This window comes from Sceloporus occidentalis, unplaced genomic scaffold (assembly GCF_023333645.1).
Source record: "Sceloporus occidentalis isolate IW3139 unplaced genomic scaffold, rSceOcc1.0.p SCAF_6, whole genome shotgun sequence".
NCBI classification, from domain to species: domain Eukaryota; kingdom Metazoa; phylum Chordata; class Lepidosauria; order Squamata; family Phrynosomatidae; genus Sceloporus; species Sceloporus occidentalis.
This window is the reverse complement of record NW_028316986.1, coordinates 82,129,574-82,148,817: the sequence shown is the minus strand read 5'-3', so window position 1 is coordinate 82,148,817 and position 19,244 is coordinate 82,129,574. Positions and strand designations below refer to the sequence as shown.

Genomic DNA, 19,244 nt, shown 5'->3' with positions numbered 1-19,244 from the left:
AGGAAGATGATGATGATGAAGAACAGGAAGAAGAAGAAGAGGAGAAAGAAGCAAAATAGGAAGAAGAGGAGGAAAAAGAAGAAGAAGAAAAGGAAGAGGAGGAAGAAGAAGAAAAATAAGAGGAGGAGGAGGACGAAGAAGAAGAAGAAAAAGGAGAAGAGGAGAAAGAAGGCGGAAGAAGAAGAAGAGGAGGAGGAAGAAAAAAGAAAGAGGAGGAAGAAGAGGAGGAGGAGAAGGAAGAAAGAGAGGAAGAAGAAGAAGGGGAGGAGGAGGGGGAAGAAGGCGGTCTTCTGTCGGGGATGCCATGATGGGGAGTTCCTGCATGGCAGCATGGGGCTGGACCGGGTGGCGCTTGTGATTCTAAGAAGAAGAGGGGGAGGGGGCGTGGCGATGGGCGTGGCCCAGGCGTGGCCCCTCCCCTTTGCCGGAGGGCAGGTGGCGAGCCGGAGCGCCTGCTGCCTGTCTGCTTGCCTCCTGCTGCTGCTGCTGCTGCTGCTGCTGCTCTCCTTCGTCGGGGGACCATCATCATCATCATCATCATCATCATGTCTCTGGTGGCCGGGGGCGGCGGCGTCGGCATCGGGAGCGGTGCCGGAGGGGCTGCCACTAGCCCTGCTGGGGCCGGAGGGAGCGGGGCCCGGGTCTTCTTCCAGGCGTCCAGGGAGGAGGACTCCTCCGGGGCCCCGACGGCGGCGGCGGCCATGGCCATGCAGCCCCTCCAGCAGCCCCAGCCCCGGCGGCACCAGCAGGGCAAAGTGACGGTGAAATACGACCGCAAGGAGCTGCGGAAGAGGCTGGTGCTGGAGGAGTGGATCGTGGAGCAGCTGGGCAGCCTCTACGGGTGCCAGGTAGGCAGGGCCCGGGCCCCCCCTCCATCCCAGCCTCCTTCTCGGCCACAGGGTCCTCCATTCGGAGCAGGGCTCGCTCGGGAAGCTGCGATCGATAGAAGTGGGGTGGGTTTGTTTTTTAAAAAGAAAGCTTATTGTCGGGTCCTGTCCCTGCATTTATCTCCAGGGTCCTCCATTTGGCAATGCCTTGTCCTCCGTTTCCAGGACCTGCCCTCCATTCCAGCCTCTTTCTGCCCACAAGGTCCTCCTTTTGGGACAGGGCTCAGGAAGCAGGGACTCCTATTGATAGCAGGGGGTTTTAGCTGTTCTTTAGTCATGCCACTGCATTTTTCTTGGAGGTCCTCCATTTGGCGGTGCCTGGTCCTCCTTTGCGGGGTGAGGACATCTGGTGACCCCACTTTGGGCCATTGGGGATTTGGGGTGCCAAGGGAGCTTGGGGCATCTGGGCGACGATCTGCAAGAAAGAAAGAAGCAGGGGAGCCTGAGCTTTGCTAGACCTGAGGTGACGTCCTCAGAGGCACCACAGGCCCTCCTTTTCCAGGACATGTCCTACATTTCAACCTCCTGTCCAGGAAGATGCCTCCAAGGAAGTCAGCTCAGGCCTAGGAAAGCTGCGTCTCCCCGGCTTCTTCCTTGCGGATCCTCTCCAAGGCACTTCCAGGCTCCTTTTCCAGACTGTCCCTTCAGCATCTGGAGGGGCTTTGCTCTTTCCCCTTCTCTTTCCATCTTTTCCACTTTCAAACCCGGTTCTTTCCCTTGGTCTGATGGAAAGAGAGAGGGAAAGAGAAGCCCATAGCATAGCAAAGCCCCCCCTCTTGCCTGCAAGGACTGCCTTTGAATGAAAACACCCTTTGATGAAATGACAATTAATAGCAGCAATAATAATGATATTTATTTCTCACCCGCCTCTAACCGTGGATCAAGGAAGGGAACCACAACAGACCTGGAACTAGGCATCAACTGAGAACACAAGTTAAAGCCTCCATCCGTTTAAAAGAACAAATAAGACATATAGGTACGAAATAATGATAACAATATGTATTTCTTATGCACCTCTCTCCATGGATTGAGGCGGGAAACAACAACAGATCAGCAACTAGGCATCAGTTGAGAAAGCAGCATCAGTTAAAACATCCACCTGTTTAAAAAAACCACAAGCAAGACCCATAGGTATGAAATAATAATATTTGTTTCTTATCCACCTCTCTCCGTGGATGGAGGGGGACAGCAGCAGACCAGTAACTGGGCATCGGTTGAGAACACAGGGTCAGTTAAATCACCCGTCCTTTTAAACGAACAAACGGGACACATTGGTATGAAAAGCATCTACCTTTAAAATTCCATTCTTTAAAATGTACAATTTTAAAAATCCTCTGGAGAGGCCTGCTGCCAGAAGAGATGAGTCTTCAATGCTCTTTGGAGTATGGAGACCTCCTTTGCTGGGGTCTCAATGACATTCTCTGTGCTCCCTTTCTTTGCCCTCCCTCTGGCATTTATAGGGTTTCTCCTCCATATTTATGATGGGTTCCCACTTTGTAGAGGCCTTTTTTTCCAAGGGAAGCAGGGCCCCTTCCCAGCCCTGCCTTCTCTTCCGCTCTTTGGGTGACAAGGAATGGCTTTCCCCTGCTGCTGCCTGTAAGGGTCTCTCTTAGGTATCCTGCGATGATTGCCACCCGGTCTGGTTCTGCCTCCATGCCAGCCTAACCAAAGTGCTGAACCCTGCATACCGAGACACTCCAGCCTCTGGTTTCCTCAGGGTTCAAAATCCACCAGCATCGCAGAATACCTCATTGTGGATCCATCATAGGTGTTGATAGAACCAGCTTTTCTCAGATTGGAGATTTAGGTTTTGCAGAATTTTAAAATTTGGGTTTATGAAGTGGATTCTCTCACTTTCTCTCTCTCTTACTGCTGTGTAAATGGGGAAGAACACAGCCTGTGAATGTCATTTGTTATGTTTGCATGCTACCCCGATCCTGCATTGCAAGATGTTTCTATAAAGAGAGAGGCTTGGCTAAGGATGATTAGCTATATTTTTAAATCTTGACTGTTGCCTATCTTAATCTTGTCTTGAGCCAACTTAGTGCCTAGAAAGAAGAGATCAAAGCCCAGGGAGGAGGCGGGTGTGTGTGTCTGTTCAGCGTAGTTGGCAGTCTCTTTCTAAAGAGGCTGCTGTTTTATCTGTGGGGAGCAAGGTAGATTGAGGCTTGTGCATGGGCATGTTGTGTGTGTCTAGGTTATTTTGTACATGCTGAGAATCTTCCTGTTTAGAAAGCAGTGCTTGAAGGCTCAGTGTTTATGACAACAAATGAGAAAATGACCTTTGGACAGATTCTGCAGCTACTTATTCAGGTAGCTGAACTATTGAATTTCCATTGTGGCAGTTTGGCTTTGTGCTGACTGCTGAGTTTAAGGCCAAGTTGTTATTTGTGAATGGGTTAGCTGATGAAATCCTAACGCCAGAGTAACTTATTGTTGTTGTTCTTGTTGTTGTTGTGTGCCTTCAGGTCATTTCCAACTTATGGTGACCCTAAGGCAACTCTGTCATGAAGTTTTGTGTAGAGGAGGTTTGCCATTGCCTTCCCTTCAGGTTGAGAGAGTGTGACTTGCTCAAAGTCACCCAGTGTGTTTCATGGCCACAGTCTCCAGAGTCGTAGTCCAGCACTCAAGCCACTACACGACACTGTCCCCATAACTTACTCTTTATTTATTAAAAGTTTTGATCAATAGCTTTTCTGCCATCCTGTGCCTCCAAAGCAGCCTACAATAAATATACATGAACACATTATTTTTTTAAAAAAGGATTAAAACAATTCTGAAGTAGAAGGTGATGAGCTGTCGGTGGAGACAATACAAGGCAAACATTCATCAGGTTAGTGACAGTTTTAAATAAGAGCAGCTGACTTCTGCAGGTTTCAAATGCACCCTTGTGGTCTTTGACCTTGTTCTTTTGATTTTGTTACAACAAATCAGCCTTCTTGAGTCGCAGAAGCAAACATGTTTTATTACGGCATACTTTTTTTGTACTTTTGTACGAAGTGGTCTCTAGTCTACAAAGAGAAAGAAGACTTTGCTAGGAAGGATTAGGTACATTTTTAAAACTCTTAAAAGCGACCCAAGACTGTTAAGTCTGTTCTTGTGAACAAAAATATCAATTCACAGACACAGCTGATCCTTGAAATTGATACGATGTGGAAGGTATTGCTTCAATGACACAGGGTGGCTCTTATACCTGTCCTGGCAGCTGCTAAATCAGGATTAGCTGACTGTAGTCCTCTAGATGTATTTTGGACTACCACTCCCCTGGCCTTTCACTGTTTCTGGGCAAGCTAGGGCTGGTGGGAATTGTAGATCAAAAATACCTTTATAGTATGAGTGGTTCACCTCTGAGCTAAACAGTTCATGGCCAAGGCTAACTTCAGGATTTGTCAGGGGAAGCAAGATTTTATTTTGTTTCGCTTTCTGGTGCAATTGCTTATTTGGATGTTTTGCTACTCCTTTGGAGAAGGTTTTTTAAGGATACATGGAGAAAGGGAGGGGATGAAATCACAAATTCTGGAAAGGTCCTGAAACAGTACTGGATCTTAGCCAAAATCAAGTTGCAACAATTTTCTTCTTAAACAATGAAGTGGCAGTGGCTGACCTAGAACAAGACCACAGTATTTGTGGGAAAGGTTTTTTTTAAAATAACTTTTCCCCACCTCTGCACCATCCCTCTCCACCCCCACCCCTGCAAAAAAGTTAAAACCTGACTATAAAGCAGCTATTTTCCTTAAGAAGAGAGGGATATAGAGGCACGTGGAGCAAATAGCAGCTTGAGAGTAGGGACTGATCTTAATTCAGAAAAGGGTAGAGAGATGAAAACAAGTAAATCTTTCTTTCCCCACACACCATGAATCATAGAATCATAGAACTGTAGAGTTGGAAGAGGCCACAAGGGCCATCTAGTCCAACTCCCTGTCATGCAGGAAATCCCAATCAAAGGCGGGATACAAACTGCCGCTTTGCGGTGCTTCCCCGCCGCCGCTGTTTGCTCCGCGCGGGAGCTGCAGCAGTCAAACCGCGCGGCTCCCGCGCGGAGCAAAAAAGAAGCTCCATTTCGGAGCTTCTTCTTGCAGCGCCTCTATGACATCGCGAGGCGCCTGGCGCGGACTCGCAACGTCATAGGCGCCGCGACACGTCTGGATGCTATGCATCCAGTACGTAAAGATGGCGGCGCCCATGTGGAAGGGGCGCCGCCATCTTGTACGTATTGTATACGTACTAGGGTTAGGGGGGTGCGGAAGCACCGCCCCTTCCTAACCCTAGTACGTATACAATACGTACTATATGGCGGTATGTATCCCGCCAAAGCATACCTGACAGATGGCCATCCAGCCTCTGTTTAAAGACCTCCAAGGAAGGAGACTCCACCACTCTCCATTGAGGGAGTGTGTTCCACTGTCGAACAGCTCTTGTTGTCAGAAAGTTCTTCCTGATGTTGAGGTGAAATCTCTGTTCCTGGAGCTTGCATCCATTGTTCCGGGTCCTAGTCTCTGGAGCAGCAGAAAACAAGCTTGCTCCATCCTCAATGTGACACCCCTTAAAGAGGGCTATCATATGACCCCTTAACAGTCTCTTCTCCAGGCTAAGCCATTGTGACCCAAATCTTTCCTTCCTCTCCAAACCTGTGGCTACTATGAAGTTCATAAAGGACAGTGCCAGTTTTCACTAAAGCATTTAATGTCTGCCTGGGTTGAAACATAACAGAGAGGGCTCATTTATTGGAACTCTGTCCAAAATCTCATGCATCAAGAAGACCTATGTTAGGGAGAATGGTTGTTATGATGATATCAGTCTTGGGGGTCTTTCCCTCTTCATCTTGTCTGCTACCTTGATCCCCCGCCCTTTCTGGTCACTCATTCGTTTCCTCAGCACTTTCATCTGAAAGGTAACAAACTTGCTCTCTTTCCTTCCTTTTTTCAGGTTTTTCAGAGGTGCTCAGGATAGCTACAGAATACCCAGCAAATTCTGTAAAGTTTCTGGCAAGACAAATGAAAGGGAAAAGTGCATGTTTGTTTTCTACTCCACTCCAGGCCCACTGGTGGAATGAATGAAGATAGTGGGCAAGGCACACTTAGTTATTTTTAAAATAACTGTCCAAAATATCTGGAGGATCAAAAGTTGAGAATTACTGTTTTTTATTAGTTGGACAAATAGGTGCCTTACATCTAGTAAAGAACTAAGAACCTGATGGTTGCCTCTGTTAGAATTTCTTATAGTGGATATTACCAATATGGAAGAAATTTGTTACTAACATTTGAAGAATAAACTGCTAATACGTAGTTTTAAAAGAATTATATCACAGAGAGTCAGTATGGTGCAGTGGTTTGAGTGTTGGACTATGACTCTGGGGACCAGAGTTTGTATCCCCACTTGGCCATGGAAACTCTGGGCAAACCACACTCAGCCTTAGAGGAAGGCAATGTCAAACCCTCTCTGAACAAATCCTCCCCCCCAAGCCCCCCCCCCCCCCCAATGGTAGGTTCTCCTTATGGTTGCCATAAGTTGGAAACAACTTGAAGGCACAGAACAGCAATACCATAGAAGGGCTTTATACCTAAGCCACTCACGAGTTAGAACATAAAAATAGCTCTGTTGGATTCAACCTGGGCTACATAGCCCAGCTTTTTTCTTCACTGTGACTCACCAGAAGTCCAAAAATCAGGACATGGGAAAACTAACTCCTTCCAGATTGTTTTCCCTAGCAGCTGATACTGAGACGTATGACATCTTAACTACCAGAGGAAAGATGTAGCTGTCATGAGTGGGAGACAATGGTGGTCTTTAGATCCCCCAGGTGACTGCTATACAACTGCATATTGTGTTGTATATTTCATAACTCAACACTTTTATATTTCACCACTTAGCTATATGGACTAGTGCTGGGTTCAAATATTGTGAGAGAGTGAGAAACTGGATTCTTGCTTTGTGGAGCTGTGCAGTCCAACATATTGCTGAACACTTGAGAGGTGTCTACTGTTGCACTGATGGACATTTGTTTTATAAGACTTTGGAAAGAAATTACATTGAGTCCATCTAGAGCTTGCACTGTTTTCTTTACTGAAAGTACTTGAAGTAGTTTGATTTTCCAGTATGAAAATGTTGTAATGTGTACTCTCCTCTTGGATGGCAATTCTGGTTAAGTTTCCATCCATGCCTATATTCAGGATTCTGGAGTCCAGTCACTTAATCTCTCTTTGAATTTTCCATTTTTCTTATCCAACACATACTTAATGTTCTGTGGTGGTTTGGCATGGTCAAAATATTTATGAACATGATCAATCCTTACTGGGCTGCTTTAGTGGGGGATGTGTGTCTGGACATCTTCTTACACTTATCAAACCTTGGGGTTTTCTTCAGCACACTGAAACCTCTTTCTCAGGGCCATCATGGCTCTATTTCTGTTGGCCCAGTGGTATATAGCATTCTGTTAATTACTAAGAAGTGATAAATGCCTTACTCACAATTCATACTTTAAAAAAAGACCTGGGGGAATCTTTTAATTCTCCAGATTTTATTGGTCTACATTTCCCATAACCCTTCTTTTCTTTCCTTGGCCATGCTGGCTAGAGCAGCTGTCACTAACATTTAACTGTCTGGATTTTAGATGTTAGTTCCCAGCATCCCTGACTTTTGGCTGTGTGGGGTTGGGATTTGGGAAGTTGAAATTCAAAATTCCAGGAGGACCAGAGGTGGAGTATCATTGGGTTATTGGAGTTTAGAATAACCAAGTATTGCCCACCTTAGACTTAGGGACAGCCCTTAACTGAAAAAATAATAGTGTGGAATCTTGCAGGAGACTCTTAATCTTTTGTTAGTTACTATTTGTTCTCCTTTTGACCTCACCGTTCATTGTAACTCCTTGGTCTCATCCCATGATATTCTTTTTGCTAGCTTTTCCTTTTTCTATACTTCCATTCTTTTCCTTGGACAAACAGTCAACAAGTAAATATGGAAAAGACAGTATGGCACGGTGATGAAGCATGGGAGAAATAGCACGGGAAGGAGGCCAGCCAAATTGCTGAAACATATCTTTGTGTTTCTGTGCTCCTGGAACTATGCTGGGGAAAGCACAGTTTGGGTTTGGGAACCAGTTGTATCTCTTTCTTCTGTTCTCAAGAAAGTTCCTGCCTTGTAGTTGATAGGAGGAGGAAAATTTCTTTCCCCCTTCCCTCCTACAACATTGGGTTGAATCAGATGTAGCACAGTGAACGTGAGCTCCTGTAACAAAATGTGTCTACTCTAGGTATTTTTGTATCCTGTGACTGGGGAACTGGGGGGAAACACACAAAAACAAATGCTGGCATCAGAGATAGGCATTCTTTCTCTAATCTGGGTCTATCTTTATGTGCAAAACTTAATTACAACTTTTTAAATACCTCTTGAATGTTAGGAGGACAGCCTCTCTGCATGCAAGTCAATTTAACTTGAGGCTTTTGAATGCAGTTGAGTGCTTGATTTGGTCTGAGACTGGACCTGAGGGGATAATTCAAGTAGATTGCTCTTTGCTGGAAAACTCTGGGATTTATGTTAGAATCATAGAATCGTAGAGTTGGAAGAGACCACAAGGGCCATCCAGTCCAACCCCCTGCCATGCAGGAAATCTCAATCAAAGCATCCCCGAAAGATGACCATGTTGGTGGGAGAGGGCTGGGAATCCAAACTTGCCTCAGCCATTCCTCTGACTTGCAATATTAACAGTAAACTAAATTATTGAGGAGCTGTATTCTACTGTTTCAACACAGCCATTTAGCCTGCAGTGAACAATGCAACCACATGGAAGAAATGTTGTATACAACTGTCTTTGCCCAGCCTACAAGGTGTTGATAAAAGCAATGGATAGTAGTGAAGAACTGTTAGGCTGAGGTCCCAACTCTTTATGGCTGTAAGTGTCATCAGTTAACATCAGATCAGGAGTGTATTGGCAACCAGTGCAATTGCTTTAAAACAAGTGTCATATCATTTCCATTCAGTGTTCTGGTTAGCAAGTTAGTTGCTGCATTTTTCACGCACCATGGCATCTAAGTCACCTTCTAAGGTAGCTCAGTGTAGAGTGCATTCCAATAGCCTAATCAGGAAGTTACTAGTTTATATGCATTACAGTGACAGTTACCCCTATTCAGGAGGTACTGTGGTTGATGTATTCCTAGTGGCTTCAGGCACTTTAAGCTGCAGAAATCACCTGGAACTCGAGTGATAGAAATGGATTGTTTCCAGGCTACCCACATAATCCTTTGGGCAGATCATTTACCCTGAGAATCACCAATCCACAGAGTCTCTGTCTTATAAGGATTCAGCTTTAGTTTATTGGCCCTTATCCAGCTATTACAGCATCCAGGCACTCGCCCAGCTCTTGCACAGCTCCAGCTGACTTCAGTAACAAGGAGAAGTAATAATGAGTGTCTGTATACTGATGGCACCCAACTCACAAAGTTCTCACCCAGTGGCTTCATAAATATTAAGCAGCATGGGCGACAGAATGGAACAGCAATCCCCCATTACCACTCTTTGGAACTGGCCCTATAGATAAAAGCAGAGCCACCACAACAGTGGTTCCTACTGCTGTCCCACAGAGCCAGTCCAGTAGTATTGAAGTAGTATGGTCAGTGGTATTGAAAGCCACTGAAAGAAGCAGAAAGATCAACAGGATAGTACTCCACGTCTGAGTAGGTTGCTAGTCAAAACAGGTTGTTTTTGGTATAGCACTCTAGCTGGAAACTAGACTGAAATGGGCTAGATAATGTTTCCTGCAAGAATGTTAGCTAGAATGGTAGTTCTCACATATCTCTGAGCCCAGATGTATGTTTAAAAAAGTTTTTCACTAATACGAACTGAGAGCAGGAACTCTTTTTGTTGCAGTTAGAGGTTTTTTTTCCTGTCATTGGGAGTAAGGTGGACATAATGTTTTGGAAAATCCTTTGGATGGTATAGAAATGTTAAAGAAAAATTGTAAAAAAATAGGTGTGTCAGCAGGCTTTAAGATTAATAGTCAAAAGCATTAAGATTAATAGTCAAAAATTTTAATTTCTCAATGCATATCTATGGGCTGTTCTTACTACTTTCTGTATGGATAAATCTTTACACAATTATATTAGTTTCATACCACTTTAGTTAACATGGTTCAGTCCTAAGGAATACTTATAGTTGTATTTGGTGAAACAGAGACCTTTAAGGGGGAGTGGAAGAGCGCTTCATTGGAGAGCTCTATAAGTCACTCCATTTTACTGCAGTTCCTAAAGTACTCTGAGAAGGGAGGGACTGAGCAATAAATCAGTTTAATTTTATAGTGCAGACAAGCACTCAAGGAACCTGAATCACAATTTGGGATAGAGTATGAGAACAAAGTAGAGGTTGCTATCAAAGAGTGTTAAGCACCTCACCAAATTACAAATCCTTAGGATGCAGCCATAACAATTAAGTAGGCGTAGAGAGATCTTGTAGTACCTTTCAGGCTAACTGACAGAAAGAAGTTGGTAGCATGAACTTTCGTAGACTTAAGTCTACTTCCTCAGATGTGAAAACTCATGCTGCCAACTTCTTTCAGTTAGTCTCAAAGGTGCTACAAGATCTCTCTACATACTGATTCTACAGACTAACATGGCTATAACTTTGAATTAAATAGGTGTTGTTGTTGTTGTGTGTCTTGAAGTAGTTTCTGACTTATGGCAATCCTAAGGTGACCCTATCACAGGGCTTTCTTTGCAAGATTTGTTCAGAGGAAGTTTACCATTGCCTTCCCATGAGGCTGAGAGCTTGTGACTTGCCCAAGGTTACTGAGTGGATTTCATGGCTGAGCTGGGAATAAAAAACTGGTGCTAGTCTAGCACTCAACCAATATGCCACACTGGCTCTTAAATAGGTATTAAAAGTATTTATTTTACTTACTGTGTGCCTTCAAGTCATTTCTGGCTTATGGCAACCCTAAGGTGACTCTGTCACAGAGTTTTCTTGGCCAGATTTGTTTAGAGGGTGTTTGCCTTTGCCTACTTGTGAGGCTGAGAGAGTGTGATTTGTCCAAGGTCACCCAATGGGTTTCATAGCTGAGTGGGGATTCAAATCCAGGTCTTCAGAGTAGTAGTCCAACACTCAAATCACTACACCACACTGGTTCTCTCTGTCTATCTTGCTGTTGTTGTGTGGCTTCAAATTGTTTCCGACTTATGGTGACTCTAAGGCAAACCTTTCATGGGGTTTTCTTGACAGGATTTGTTAAGAGGAAGTTTGTGAAGACTCTACCCCCTACCAAGTACCTGGCTATTGGCTCCTGTGTGGAAAAAAGGAATTACATGTTTGATATATTGCTTCCTCTTTCCACCCTACCTATCCCAGATTTTAATGTCTTTTTTCATGGTCACTTTCAACTTGATGCAAATAAACTTGAGGGACCTGGTCAGTATGTAATGTAGAGAAAGTGCCTTGCCTCTCAGAAAGCTTCAGTGCTTAAATATTGTTGCTTTAGCCATGTTTACTTCTTTTCTGAAAGGGTTCATTTAGTCATGAATTTGCATTCTAAACCACATTAGAACAGAATTTGCAACCTGCACAGAATAGAACTGGGATTTTACTTTTTCTCTTTTATGTAGGAGGGAGAGTAAAGAGGCAGTGTTGTAGACAAGTCATTGGTCTATAGTTCATATGGAAAAATGTGGAAGGGAAGGTGGTACTGAAGCAATTGAATACTGAACTAATTTATTATACCTGGGACATCACCCTACTTTTTCATTTAATATGCTCCTACAACAATTAAAATGAGAAATCTTCATTGTTAAACCACAGGATGGAAAGCGTTTGGCAGGAAGCTGATTAAAGCTCACTGAAGAGAGTTTAAAAGGTAAAGGGTTTTTCAGGCCAAATGTCTTTGTGAGCCTTTGGAAGGTATGGTGGGCCTCCTTCAGAAGGGAGTCTGGCACAAGGATCTTGTCCACACTCCAATCAAGCATACATGGGAGATGGAAGATGCCTTTTCAACAGAAGATAAAGTGAAAGCCATCACATGTGTGCCAGATCCTTGCCCTTCCTGGCTTATTAAAAAAACTAGAGAGGGACTGGCTGAGTGGGTAGAGGAAGTGATAAATGCCTCAATAAAGCCAGGCAGAATTCTAGCTTGCCTGAAGGAGGCTCTCATAAAACCATCACTTAAAAAAACATTCCTGGTTTCCACCATTATAGCCTTTCAGCTCCAGGGGTTTCTGGATGAAATGGATTCTCTTGATCCATTTCAATCTGGTTTCAGGCCTGGTTATGAGACAGAGATGGCTTTGGTCACCTTGGTGGATGAAACTAAACCAGGAATTAAACCGGGGAAGTGTGTCTCTATTGGTTCTGTTAGACCTCTTGGTCGCTTTTGATACCATCAACCATGCTGAGATGGGACTTGGGGGCACTGTTTCACTGTGGGCCTTATCACACGAGGGGTTTTGCAGCTCAGATCTGGAGTCACCGGGTCCAGCCATGCGTATTCATGTTATAACATGATGCATTATCAGACATGATTGCTTTCTATGGGGGGGTCATTCCGAGGTGAATCCACAGTCAATTCGGAGTGACTCCTCATTTTTGTGAATTTGGTAACAAGCGAATTCACAAAAATTGTTTCTAAGCTCACCTCGATTTCACTTCAAATTGGTCTAGTGTGGAAGATCACTCCTATCTCGTCACCAGTGACATCCTGCGACCTGTCCCATCATCCCCTGCCTTCTCCTTCACCCCAATATCGCCCCCTCTGCCACCCTGCAACCTGTCCCAACATCCCCTGCCTGCTCCTTCACCCCGATCTCATCCCCTCTGCCACCCTGCAACCTGTCCCAACATCCCCTGCCTGCTCCTTCATCCCGATCTCGTCCCCTCTGCCACCCTGCAACCTGTCCCAACATCCCCTGCCTGCTCCTTCACCCCGATCTCATCCCCTCTGCCACCCTGCAACCTGTCCCATCACCCCCTGCCTCCTCCTTCACCCTGATGAAGGATGACAGCTAAGGCGGGGGCAGAGAAGGATGACAGTGTCCAGAGCCCCACTGAGCATGTGCAAGGATGCCAATTCGAATAGTTGAATCCCTCTGGCGTGGTAATACAATGTGCACTCACTCTGCTTTGCCCAAGTAGAGACCACAATTTCGTTCCTCAGGTATGATAATACATCATGTGAATTGCCTTGGATCTGAAGTGACTCTGTTCCCCCCTCGCTTCTAATTGGAGCTCCTGTTTCACATGTGATAAGGCCCTGAGACTCTGTTCCTTCCTGGTGGGATGAATCCAGAAATTGGTGCTGGAGAACTGCTGACTTTTGGCTGTTGACCTTTGGGGTCCTTTAGGATTCAGCCCCCCCCCCCATGCTATTTAATAGATACATGATACTGAAGGGAAAGGTTTTCCAGAGATTTGGTGCTATCAGTATGCAGATGATACCCAATTCTATTAGTTCTTTGCACTACAAACCAAGGAAGCTGTTTTGCTCCTAAACTGGTGCTTGTCATCAGTAATGGACTGAGTGAAGGTGAACGAATTGAAATTTAGTCCAGACAAGAACTGGGTGCTCCTAGTCTGTTGAAAGGCAGATTAGGGAATAAGTGTAACCCCATCCAGCCTGCACTGGATGGGGTTACACTCCCCTGAAAATGCAAGTTCACAGCTTGAGTGTGCTCCTGGATCCAACTCTGAGTCTGGAAGCCCAGGTTTCAGTGGTGGCTAAGAGTGCATTTCCACAGTTAAAGCTTGTGTGCCAGCTGTGCCCATTCCTTCAGATATCAGATCCGGCCAAGGTGACACATGCCTTAGTTACATCCTAGTTGGATCACTGTTATGTGTGCTATGTGTGGCTGCCTTGAAAAGTATTTAGAAACTTCAGCTAGTTCAAAGAGCTTCAGCCATATTACTGTTGGGTGCTGCCTACAAGGAGCATACAACTACGTTGTTGCAACAACTCCATTGACTCCTGGTCTGTTTCTGGGCACAATTCAAAGTACTGGCTATGACCTTTAAAGCCCTGCAGTGCTCAGATCCAGGGTATGTGAAGGACGACGAACCAGCCTGTGCTCTGAGGTCTGCCGGGGAGGTCCTTTTCTCTGTCCCAACTCCCTCACAAGGACATCTGGCGGGAACATGGGAGATGGCCTTTTCAGTGGCTGCTCCCAGACTTTGGAACTCCCTTCCCAGTCGAAGTTCCTTATTCCAAGGAATGGGATTTGTGGCAGTTCAGAGGGAGAATCCATCTGTATGATCGAATTTTGTCTGATTCTCTTAGCTGAAATATCCGATAAAATTCACTTGCTAAATTCAATGAATGGTGTGCAAATCTTTCTTCTGATCAACCTATATTGTAGGTTTTGTAGTCTTAAGCCTGTCTATGCATGCATATATCTCTCACAAGACTGGGGTGAATTGGGATTAAAGAGCTGAGCACTGCAGGAATACATAATGGTCACTCTATTATGTTTGAGTAATAAATGGATTTGATGAAAGTGTGACTGGCGTTCAGAATATATACTTTAGATTGGCTGGTAGAGTTCTCATATAAGGGAATTTCATAACAAATTACAAACCTTTGAATTTTGGTGGTAAGTCATGGTTTCTGAGGACTTTTTCTTTCAGCCTTCTTTCTGCCTCCCCCCCCCCCCCCCGGTACAAGTTATAATCTTTGAAAGTCCTTCATGACCTGGGTCCAGCTTACTTACGGGATCTCCTTCTCCTATATAATCTGCCCCGCACATTGAGGTCCTCTAATAAGAACGTGTTACACCCAGCCAAAAGAGAACCTTTTCTCGGCCACTCCCAAGTTATGGAATAGCCTGCTGGAGGAGATCCGATATATCACCAGTCTTGAAAGCTTTAAAAAGGCAATCAAGACATATCTCTTCCTGCAGGCCTTCCCAGTTTAACATTCTAACAACCCCCTGTCAATTTAACTAATTATTTAGCAAATGCCTGCCCTGCTTTTACTAATAGTTTTAAGAATTGTTAATAATTGTTTTTTATTGTGGGTGGGAAGGTTGGGACATAATGGACAATGGAGGGTCTGGGACACAGTGGACAATGAGATATTTATTGTATGCTTATTGTATTTTATGGATGTTTTATTGTTAGCCCCCTCTATCTTTTTGGAGAAGCAGGATACAAATCATAATCATAATCATTACTTCACATTTGTGTTTTTGTATTGAATTAATGTGCTATAGGAAGCATGGTCTTATTTAGAATCTATCTGTAGGTAATCATGAAAACAAGGCTACTATTAAAACTTTTAATTTCTGGATCAAAATAACATAATGTTCTGAGTAGCAAGCACAGAAGATTTTGGAAACTACCTCTAAATATTTTTCCTTGTCTGTGTATTTTTTTTCTTCCTCAGAGGACCTATTTATAATTTTTAGCCGTAAGCACTTAGCGTAAGTAACTGTAGCAATATTATGAAGTTGAAGGCTTTCATGGCCTTCATAGTTTTTTGTGGGTTTTTCGGGCTATGTGGCCATGTTCTAGAAGAGTTTCTTCTTGACGTTGTAGCAATATTGTTTTTATCTCGATGTGTAGAAGATCAAGGACTTTCATGTGTTCATGAAAGAAATAGGGAAATGATTGTGTTGACCATTCTGTATATAAAATAAAACACGAATATATAAATGGAGGACTAGGACACAACCGTAGTCCATTATCTAAATGGGAAAGGTTTTAAATTTATACCTGGGCACAGTGTGTTGCATATGATTGTCACATAATATACCACTTGCTTTCACCAGCAATGTATCCTCTGGCATACTGTGGAGATTAAATCCTCAAACCACAAGCTTGTGCTTGCTTCCTCTTTGTTCTATTCTCATGGGGAAAAATGTTGTAAAAATAATCTTCTGTTCCAGGGATGGAATTAAATGTGTTTATTTTAACATGTTGGTGCTTAAAGAAACTTGCTTAAAGAACTGTAAAGATGTGTGTGCTTGGTCCTTCTAACTGAAGGGTGTCTACAAAAATACACCTGACTTTGTTGATACTTGTAAAATCAGTAAATCTTGAATCCTTAGAATTTTCTTTGGATCCAAGAGTGCAATTTTTGAGCTCATTATTAAATGAGCCCTGGGCAAGCAGTGCTGGAGCTAGCCCAACGTGCCCCAGCCTACCCCATCCCTATACAAGGGCTTTCATTTCCTTATTAAATGCCAGTATGCAGAATAACACTAATGGCCTTGGGCAATATTCTATTCCAAAATCTTTAAGTGCCTCTTTTCCAAGTTCTGGATTGTGCGAACACGGAAATGAAATAATGGTTTATCCTATGTCAGTCAAGATACCTACAAAACACATTGTAGCCATTTTCTGTTGGTAGCTGGTTCATGCAGTCACAGGGGTTCATCTGATGGACAATCCCATTGGCAAGGACTTTGGGTCCCTGCAGTGCAGCTCTGCATATAAAATGTGGCTTGTTTGTGTGGGTAAAAACAACTTTCTCACTTTCTTTTACCAAGTACAGTGGCAAAGAGATGGTTGACCAAGAAGTTGACCTGTGGATGCATTGACTGTATGGCAGTTAGTTGAAAGAGGAACTGTAGGATGTTCACAGAGCTCACTGTGCTTTCCATGTAAGAGGAAAGGTGGCTGTAACATCTTAATCACCGGAAGTAATTTTTTAATTATAGTGGTAATATAATGTAGTAGGACAGTTGTAGAGCTGTGTTTTTCATAAAGCTTTACGACTTCATAATAAGTCAGTCCTCTGTCAACTGTACCAAACTGATGCTTACAGAATATATTTTAATTTACTTCTGGACACTTCATTCATTTTGCACTCGTTTGCCTTGTCTTTGCTTCCTTACCCACTGCTGCATAAAATAGCCTAAGACTGTACTACAAATTATTGAACAAGTTTGGAAACAAATTAGCCATGCCTTTCTGCAGAGAATCCCAGGAAATGATCCACTTGGAAAGTGTGACACTTATATCTGACATTTTCAGAGACAGAAATATGGATATGTTCTTTGTTGTACGTATAGGTACATCTCTTCATTTTAAGTCACTTTGGGTCCTCACCAGTTAAGTTAAATAAAAAACTAAGGGCCTGAACAGACAGGCCAAAATAAAGCTGCTTCAGGTCACTTTGAAGGTATGCTGTTTAAGTGATGCATGCTTCCTAAGAGGCCAGAAGCAGTGCCAAAGCCATGCTCTAGTACCAAGGACTGGAGCATAGCTTTGACGCAGCTTCTGGCCTCTTAAGATGTGCGTATCATTTAAACAGCATACCTCCAAAGTGACCTGAAGCAGCTTTATTTTGGTCTGTCTGTTAGGGCCCTAAGTTTCAGCTTCAAGAGCTTCTTGCTTAAGAGCTGAGTATATTGAGTATATGGTGATTCCTTTCTTCCCTAAGTTTTTCTCTCTACTATTTTATAGAGGTCTGTAGGATGTCACGGTATAGTTATAGGACAGATAATGGTTCCTTTTTATACCTTTCTTTCATTTTTTTAGAAGGCAAATCTCATTGGAATCATGGTATATGACACATTTACACATGTATGTAAAGAAATAAGTAATGTACCACTTGAGTTCTGGAGTAGTGATGTATGGTAACACTTCTCTCAAAGCTTCAATTGCCTACTAGGTAGAGAGATCTTGTAGCACCTTTGAGACTAACTAAAGAAGTTGGCATTATGAGCTTTTGTAGACTTAAGTCTACTTGTTCAGATGTATTTGGTAGAGTGGTAAGCCTGGGACAAATTATATATGCCCTACGTGTGTGAAAATGTCAATTTAAATTCAAAACCCTTTGTGTATGGAAATGAAGTGGCATGCCCAGTTTTAATGGTGGTTGTTTGTGAACAAAGGCATTGTAAACTAGCCTTTGTGCATGGAGATAAAGTGGTAAATCGATTTTGGCAATGGAACTAGCCTGTGGTGAACAGAATAGATGAATGTAGGATGCCCCCATGAGGTTGGGGTGAGATAGTGTTGAAATGTGTGTAGTATGTCAGGAAGCCGTTATCTTTGTTCAATCCATTGCTGAGGGACTGTAGTTTGTGGATGAACTCCAGTTTTGTTGTTTCTCTTTCCAGTCTACCTTTGTAGTTCTTTTGTTCTGAGATCTGAGATGGAATACCCAGGGAGACTGAAATGTTCTGCCACTGGTATTCCCATTCTTAATGTCTGATTTGTGTCCATCTATCCTCTGGTACAGAGACTGGCTTATTTGCCCAATGTAGAGTGTTGATGGACATTGATGACATAATATAACATAAATCACATTAGAGGATGAGCATGTGAAGGTCCCCCCAATATTGTGTGTGATGCCATTAGGTCTTGCGGTGACATTTCCTGGATAAAAGTGTGGGCAAAGTTGGCATCTTGGTTTCTGGCAAGGCTTAGTGCCTGTGTCCCCATCTGTGTCAAGTGTCTTCTAGTAGGCAAGTACCTGTTTGCGGTTTGGAAGCTGTCTGTAGGGGAGTAAAGAAAGAGCCCTCGAAAGAGTGTCATTATTGTCCAGAATTCTCTGGGTCCCCGCAGTGCAGCTCTTTTTACTAGGCAAAAGAAAAAACAATGGGGCTCAACAGACAGGCGACTCTGTGCCACATGTCTTTGCCCCGCATTGTTGCCTCAGCCACCAAAAGGCACGGCAATGATGTGTTGCCGAAAAGAAGCTGCCTAGAGCGACTTCTTTTTGCGGCACCAGAAACGGAAAAGGGCACCGCCATGATGCCACTTCCTGCCAGTGACATCTGAACGCTGTGCAACAGCAGCATCATCATGTTGGACCCCATGTGTACAAGGCCAAGCCATGATGGTACTGCCACTGCATACTAGGGTTCAGGAGCATCCGGTCGCTCCATTCTCCCGACCTTAATTTTGGTCCCAGGCCGCACCAAAGTGGACAACTTTGGTCAATGACAGTTGTGGCCAAAAGGGTAAGCGCAGCACAACAATATCCTCAGTGGCAAAAACTGCAGCACAATAATGGAGGCTTCATCAAACCAGTATTTTGTTTGTAAGATTAAATGTTTCCAGTGGCCTTGTGACCCCATTTGAGAAACTATGGCTAATGCAACATAAATATATACTCCAGACCAAGATAAAATATTAGGGCAAATCCAAGACTTTACAGTACCTGAAGCAGAGCAGTAAATGATAATCCCCACTGAATTGAGATACATACATAAAGCCAGACAAGTTATTTTGGCAGAAGAGACAGAAAATCCCACAAGTGTCTCTCCTGATTCCAGGCAGTACAGATATAGTAACAACAAATTAAATAACTACCAGTGTACCCTTTCATGATACTGTAGAGCTGCTGTCTGAGGCAGCTACAGTATTTCCTTCTGGCAAATGGCAGGGGTGGCCTGGCTAAATACTGATGTACTGACCATTTGCTTTGCCCTTCGCAAATCC

The 19,244-nt window shown here is 43.7% G+C and overlaps 1 protein-coding gene across 2 annotated transcripts in view; it reads left to right on the top strand.

Annotated features, from left to right (window-relative positions):
• The first annotated feature begins 526 nt into the window (after nucleotides 1-526).
• Nucleotides 527-19,244, top strand: part of PPP1R14C (protein phosphatase 1 regulatory inhibitor subunit 14C) — a 66,130-nt gene continuing 47,412 nt past the window's right edge. Inside the window, exons 1-2 of one of the 2 annotated variants that reach the window (XM_089528447.1) lie at nucleotides 527-848; nucleotides 1,773-1,863. In XM_089528447.1, coding sequence (XP_089384573.1) covers nucleotides 546-848; nucleotides 1,773-1,863 — 394 coding nt within the window. In that variant the 5' untranslated portion in view covers nucleotides 527-545. The remainder of the gene's footprint in view (nucleotides 849-1,772; nucleotides 1,864-19,244) is intronic. The other variant, XM_089528446.1, reaches the window with a different exon arrangement.